This window comes from Dipteris shenzhenensis, chromosome 33 (assembly GCF_047967505.1).
Source record: "Dipteris shenzhenensis isolate YYH24624 ecotype China chromosome 33, Dip_SZ_1.0, whole genome shotgun sequence".
Taxonomy (NCBI): Eukaryota; Viridiplantae; Streptophyta; class Polypodiopsida; order Gleicheniales; family Dipteridaceae; genus Dipteris; species Dipteris shenzhenensis.
Genome location: NC_141628.1, coordinates 9901563 through 9909342, shown reverse-complemented (window position 1 = coordinate 9909342; position 7780 = coordinate 9901563). Strand labels below are relative to the sequence as shown.

The 7780-nt window shown below is 43.6% G+C and overlaps 1 protein-coding gene across 1 annotated transcript; it reads right to left on the bottom strand.

Moving 5' to 3' along the window:
- Nucleotides 1-3431: 3431 nt before the first annotated feature.
- On the bottom strand, nt 3432-6762 carry LOC147879663 (pentatricopeptide repeat-containing protein At3g16610-like). The gene has a single exon (XM_087371961.1). The coding sequence runs from the start codon at nt 6661-6663 to the stop codon at nt 4147-4149; it is 2517 nt and encodes an 838-aa protein (XP_087228087.1). The 5' UTR covers nt 6664-6762; the 3' UTR covers nt 3432-4146.
- Between the last annotated feature and the right edge of the window lie 1018 nt (nt 6763-7780).

The following is a 7780-nucleotide window of genomic DNA, read 5'->3' as shown; positions in this document are numbered from 1 at the left end:
CCTACAAGAGATAATCACACCAAATACCAGGTGCACCCAAATGTGTATGCCACAATAGAGTGAAATATCACCAAAACTCATATCTCAAAGCATCTGACTCATGTGCATATACTATGCATCCATATGAGCAAATCTGGCCCAAAAGAAAATGCCAACTGCAATGGCAATCCAAAATGCCAATAAGTGCCAAATGACTCAAGCATAAACACCGTCCACTGGCATATGCATTAATAATATCTCATCTAAGAGAGCATAGCACTATCAGTGCATCACCTACAATGTGTCAAAGCTGTCCCTCAACATAAAATAGCATCCATGTGCAAAGCGTCCATAAAAAATAGCATCCCACAAGGCAATTTGGGCCTATCAGCACATCCAATAAGGACCGCAATGCATCCAAATGGCCTATAAATCATCCACTGCAACCCAATGCACACCACGAATGAGCGCACACTGCTCAAACTGCAACCAGAGTGATCTGCATAAGGTATGCTCAAGAAATCATAGTCCCACGGTAATGACCGCTACTGAAAATAGAACCTGAGATGCCTCAAAACAGGGGCGCCATTGCATAATCGGACTCAGCAAGAAAATTTGCAAATATCTCTCTTCTGCCGAAACTCCAAAATCCCAACCGATGAGTGAGAAATGGGAGTCAACACTTATCCACTACCATGTGGCATAAATCTAAGGTTTCAAAACCTTAGAATGAAAAATGCATAATAGAGAGATGAAATTGAATAGACAGAGATCTATAACTCTGAAAATCCTCCATCGAATCGCGTAAGAACTGACAAGAAGGGGTTTTATGGGCGTCCGGAACGCAATGGGACAGACGGTTTTGGAAAGCGTGGTCTCAATCACTGGGTCCAACACACAAACTGAAAAACGTTTTTGGAAACAGAGCTGTTTGTAAACTCCACCGGAGTGCGAATGATGAGCAACATAGAAGTTTTAGGACCTCCTGAGTCCACCGGAACTGACAGATCTGCAAATGGTTGCTCCAAACTTGAGTTCCAACACCCGGGCAGAAAAACGCAGAAACTGACACAGTGAGTCAGAAATCCAATGAAATGATCCCAGATTCAAGAATGAAGGTGTTTCCAAGCTCCTGAAGTGAAGTGGACACCAAAAGCAAGCAATAGTTGCCTCTACAAGTCAATACGGAGTCTCTGTCATGGAACGGAATTGGGAAAAGCTCAAAAAACGACTTTTTCTTTGAAAACACTTAACAGGCTCTCAAAACCACTTCGCAAAACCAAAGTGACTTTTCCAAAGGTTCCTCCAAGGTCTCTACACACTCGGATGCAAGTAAAGTCACCCACAAAGCTTCCCACAGAGCTTCTCCTTCCTCCCACAGAGCTGCTGAGCTTCAAGCATTCATGCACGCTCAGCTAGATCACCCGGGCTCTGATACCAGTTGAGAGTGCTCTCAACGGAAGCAAGAACGGAAGAGGGAGCGAGAGAAACAGAGAGCCACACAAGTTTTGGTGGGTGCAGAACCACCCTAATCTTCTTTTTCATTCATTTATATATGTGTTTGAGTATTGTACATAACCGGGGTAAAGGCACAGTGACCTTTAACCCCCACACTAAAAGGTACTAATTAGAAGGTTTCTGAACTAACAGGAACTAACAAGCACTAACAGGCACTAATAAGCACTAACAAGCACTAAGTGGGGTAATAACAAGCAACACTGGCAGGCAACACTAACAGGCACTAATGGGCACTAGCAGACACTAATAGGCATTATCGGGCACTAACAGGCAAAAACAAGCAACACTAGATAGCATTAAACTAACAAGCACGAAATAGCATGTCATTAAGTAGTACTAATTAGCAAGCTACTGAACAAACATGCACTAACAACCACTAACAGGTACTAAGGAGCAGTTTACTGAACTAACAAGGCACTAACAAGTATTAACAAGTACTAATTAGCACCAACAAGTATTAACAGGTACTAATTAGCAGGTTACTGAACTAACAAGCACTAATTAGCACCAACAAATACTAACAAGTACTAATTAGCAGGTTACTGAACTAGCAGGCACTAACAAGCACTAACAGGCACTAACAAGCACTATGTGACAGTAAGTGGAAGTAACATGAAATATGTAGCACAAATAAGCACTACCAAGCACCACCAACTTATATGTGGCATTAGCAAGTACTAACAAGCACTAATAACCACTATTAAGCAATAATAGGAACTACAGTGTTGCAATAAACAAGTAGTACTTGAAGCACTAATCAATACTATCAAGCACTACGTAATAGTAACTACACTAACCATAACAAGCAATTAGTAGCACTAACAAGCAATGTCTCCTACTAAGTAGTAGTAACAAGTATGAATATGCCATAACTAGCATACTTAGCAAGTACTCTATCACGAAAAGTACCACTAACAAGCAAATGTGGCATTAGCAAGTAGTATATCATATGAAGAGAACGAACAAGCAATATGTAAGTTTAACAAGCAATATATGGCACCGCCAAGCACTATCAACCAGGTGGATCTGGATGATAAAGATCTTGATACAACACTCACCTGGGGAATATCAAGAAGATGAATAGGGTGTTTTATATAAGACTTTATCCCTATCCGTTTGCGGCATACATCCTTCTTATTGGGTGACACGCGAGTTTGCTTTGACCAAAAGGAGAACACCAAGTCCTTCACTTCCTGGATCAATCCGTGTCTCTTCTTCATCATTTTATGTAGCTCCATTGCTGTGACTAGTTATGAGCCTTTGTGTGGCTGATCTTACATGCTTGTAAACCTCCACAACAAGCCAAGTAGGGATGCGTGGAGGCTAGTACGTCTTTCAATAGTAAAATCAAGCTTTTTGGTGTGATTATAGTCTCAGATCTTTCATATCAAAGCTTTGTATTTCAAGTAAAGTTCGCCTTCAACCAGAGATTATCTGCTCTTCAAGCCATTGTTTATTCTAAATTCTAACATAAGGGGGATGAAGGTTAGGTTGTACAACTTTTTACATACTTTCTCCATTGCATCTTTCCTTATCTTGGTTTTTGTTGCCATTGTGCAACATAAAGCACACTCTACATATATAATGCAATTTATGAGGGGGTCTTGAGAATGGTCTAAATTACACCATCTCGATAGGGTTTCATGGAACATACCCTAACCTTGACCCTAAGAGCTCCATGCATATATTCTCAATTTCTTTGGAGTAAAACTTAGTGTATAGTTAGCTATCTCTGTGCATTCCTATCGCTCGCTCTCTTGCAACAATATTCCAAAGTCGGATTGACCCACTCAATCCTCATCTGAAGCACTCAGATTTATTGACTTGACACTATTAATAATTTTGAACATACAGTTTGACATCAACTTTAATCTTAGGACAAAAGAAAGTAATTTTGACTAAGTCCAAAGTCATCGCCGCCCTTTGTGGTCCAACATTGCAACTATTGTGATATTATTGTCTCGTATTTCTCATGCTAGGTACACAATCTTTACCCCTTTTGAAAAAGCTGAATCTTTCTACTCAGAGGGGAATTCCTAGCTTGTACGTCATCACTTCTAATCTACCTTCCTAGAATAGAGATGCTCCAATAGCACAATCACTAACAACCACAAATGGTTTATTAAGAGAACTATCTATAGTCTGGAGGATTTTGTAACCTTGTGTTTCAATTTCTTAAACAAGCATCAAGCTCATCTGTCCTTAATATAGGCCGGTACTTATTGTACTTCCCTTTTTCCACCCCTTTAGATAAATTTAATATTGGTAATGCTATCTTAGCATAATATTAAGTGAAAGTCTGGGACCCAGGCCTGCCCCTCCCAGACTGGCCAGCCTATGGTCCATCCCTTTCCATGGCCAACCTGAGCCGGCTTGTACAGACACTGATCAGGTCTAATTGCTCGCCCTTCCAGGCTCTATAAATGGCCCTATGGCCTGGCCTGGCCTTTCCTGCCCCATATCTGAGCCACCTAGTCCTCTTGGCTGGGTTGAAGGCTGCCCCACATAGCAGACAAACCCTCTGCCCATCTGATAGCTAACAGAGCTGTGCTGATGGCAGCTAATAGGACTGCCCAAAAGGTGGTCCAGGATTGTTTAGCCATATAAACTTTCACCTTCAGATTATTGTCCCCCCCCGCCCCCCCTCCATCAAAGTGAGTACACAGTACCACAAATGTCAGTCCACCAACCCTGTTCAGGTTTCTTCCATGCTTGTCTGCTCATTCTCAATGCCTCGACCTTCATCTCTTCCTCCTGCATGTGAGCATCTGCATAGATGTTAGACATCAAAACATAGGCCGCAGCATCCTTTTCATCCAATCGCACTGCATGTTCAAAGGCAAGTCTTCCAAGCTCCACATTACCCCACTTTCGACAAGCACCGAGCACCGTATGCCACACAACAATATTAGCATGGAAAGGCATCTTCTTCACCATCACTACTGCCTCATCTAATTGGCCTGCACGGCAAAGGAGATCGACCATGCCAGTGTGGTGCTCAATAGTTGGAGTGATGCCGTAGTCTTTGCTCATGGCCTCAAAGTACTTCTGCCCCTTATTCACGAGACCAGTGTGACTGCATAATGCAAAAACAAGAGAGAATGTGATGGCATTTGGAGAGAAACCCTCCAGTTGCATCTGTTCAAAACAGTTGAGCGCTTCCTCACCAAGCCCGTGCTCAGCATATCCTGACATTAGTGTAGTCCACGAGACTACATCTCGGGCTGGCAGCCTGTCAAACGCTTCCCATGCTTCTACAAGTGAGCCACATTTGGCATACATATCCACCAAGGTGTTGCCAATGAAAAGATCTATTTCTAGCCACCTTCTAGCAACCTCAGCATGCATTTCTCGGCCCTTATCTATGCCTCCTATGCTGCCACAAGCTTTCAAGCTGCAAACAAATGTGATAGCATTTGGAGAGAAACCCTCCAGTTCCATCTGCTCAAGACAGTCCAGCATGTCCTCACCAAGCCCATGCTCAGCATATCCTGCCAAAAGTGTGTTCCACAATACCTCATTTCGAACAGGCAGCTTGTCGAACGCTTCCTGTGCTTCTGCAAGCGAGCCGCATTTGGCATACATGTCCACCAATGAGCTGCCCACAATAAGATGCCTCTCCAGCCCCTTTCTGGCAATGTTAGCATGTATTTCTCGGCCCTTGTCTATGGCTCCTATGCTGCCACAAGCCTTCAAGCTACAACTAACTGTGACAGCATTTAGAGAGAGACCCTCCAGCTTCATCTGTTCAAGACATTTCAGAGCTTCATCACCAAGCCCATGCTCAGCATATCCTGCAATTAGTGCATTCCATGAGACCTCGTCTCGGGCTAGCAGCTTGTCAAACACGTCATGTGCTTCTGCAAGCGAGCCACATTTGGCATACATATCTATCAAGGTATTGCCAACAGAAAGAAGTCTTTCCAGCCCCTTTCTGGCAATCTCTGCATGTTTTTCTCGGCCCTTTCCTATGGCTCCTAAGCTGCCACAAGCCTTCAAGCTGCAAACCAATGTGACAGCATCTGGAGAGAGTCCCTCCAGTTGCATCTGTTCCAAACAGTCCAGTGCTTCCTCACCAAGCCCGTGCTCAGCATATCCTTCCATTAGTGATGTCCAGGAGACTATGTCACGAACTGGCAGCTTGTCCAAGGTTTGCCGTGCTTCTGCAAGCGCACCACATTTTGCATACATATCCACCAAGGCATTGCCAATGAAGAGATCTCTTTCGAGCCCCTTTTTGGCAATCTCGACATGTATTCCTTTGCCCTTGCCGATAGCTCCCATGCTGCCACAAGCTTTCAAGAGGCAAAGAAACGTGACAGCGCCTGGAGAGAGACCCTCGAGTTTCATTCGTTTGAGACAATTGAACGCTTCCTCACCCAGCCCATGATCCGCATAGCCTGCCAATAATGCATTCCACGAGACCTCGTCTCGAACTGGCAGCTTGTCCAACACTTCTTGTGCTTTTGCAAGCAAGCCACATTTGGCATACATCGTCACCAAGGTGCTGCCAACAAAAACATCTTTTCCCAGCCCCCTTCGGGCAACCTCAGCATGAATTTTTTGACCTCTCTCTGCATTTTTCAGCCTAGCACAAGCCTTCAGTACGGCCACGAAGGTGTACATATTAGGATCTACAGAATCCTCTTGCATTTTCCCATACAGGTCGAGGCCATGCTGTGATTTCCCACAGTCAATATAACCTGAGATGAGAGAAGTCCAAGAATACACATTCCGATCAACCAATCTGTCAAAAACATGCTGAGCATCACACATGCTTCCAACTTGGACCAACATTGGGACGAGGTAGTTTCCAAGAGATCTATGATCTTCCATCCCAATTTTGCACATGTAAGCGTGCAAGAGCTTGGTATACTCCAGATTTTTCAATGTTTTGCACTTATGCAAGATGCATGTAAGGTTCTCAACTGAAGGCGGGTGGGACATGTGCTCCATAGTCATGAGCGCCTCTTCTACGCTTAGCATTTCCCAGCCACGCTTCTCGTGCAGTCCTTGTGCTTTAGATGCATTTACCTTTACTCCATACCTGAAGCTGACCTTGCTACACTCCACCAAGCCACGATCTTGGGCCTCACCCTTGCATGAATGGGCTTTCTTTTCAAGCACTTCCATAACACAGCCTCGATTGAGGCAGCCGTCCATCATAGCGACTCCTTGGTAATCATCATGAGTCGTCAGACTAGCCCATCTACAGTTTTAGCTGTGTAAATCATCCAGCGTAGACTTGCTCTGGGAGGGATCCTTGAAGTATACAACCGAACTGGGGGAACAGCTATGGCTTCATAAAAACCAGACAGAATTCTACTCTCCAAAGCTCTCCCTCACTCCCTCTCTCTGAAGATATACTAGGGCCCAGGACAAATTGTCGGGCTGGACCCCCCCCAAGGTCTTTATTCATTTCAGAAATTCTGTTACAGAAATTCAGCTTAGAGCTGTCTCGTAAGCCTCTCTCTAAAACGTGAAAAAATCCTCCTTTTACAAGAGCTTCAAGCCCCATTTAAATTGGCAACATGCCACTTGTCTAAAATCTAAAATAAATCCTATTACATGCCACTAAGGGCTATTCTGGAGTCTTCAAAGCTCTCGGTCACACGAACCGCTTCCTAGATGCTTGTCAGGCTCCCATTTCGCTTAGGAAAAATAGTCCTTCTAGTACCTGCAACAATTAATTAAAGCGCACCACCATGGTACCCATTAATTGTTAGCACTTTGCATGCAAATAACACATTGTGGACTAATCCTAGTCACGGTGGGCGTCCCCACTGAACACATGTGCACATCTAAACAAATATATATATACAAATAAATATATATATTTTCTCTGGTTGACCGGGGTCAACACTCTTGATTATAATTAAAGAGCTTTGACCAAGGGTCACAAGGCGCCTTAATTATAGCCAAGTCTCTCCAACCGAAGTTGGCACATCTTGGTTAACCGGGGTTAACCCTCTTGGTAATAAACCAAGTCTCCCTGACCGAAGTCAGGTTTACTTGACTAGAGTCAAGTATCTTTGACCGTAGTCAATTCTTTGACCATTAAAAGAACTCTTTGACCATAATTAACACATATAAAACTCTTTAATTATGATCAAATAAATGGTCAACTGTACTTTGACTTAGGATATTTACATTGTGGTGACATCCCCTCGGCTTCTATTCAGTTGACCTCAACTGAAAAGCTTCCTTGTAAACATCCAAAAGCTGTGGATGATCGGATAACATGTCTTCGTCCATCCACTTGGCATCTAATGCCGTATAATTT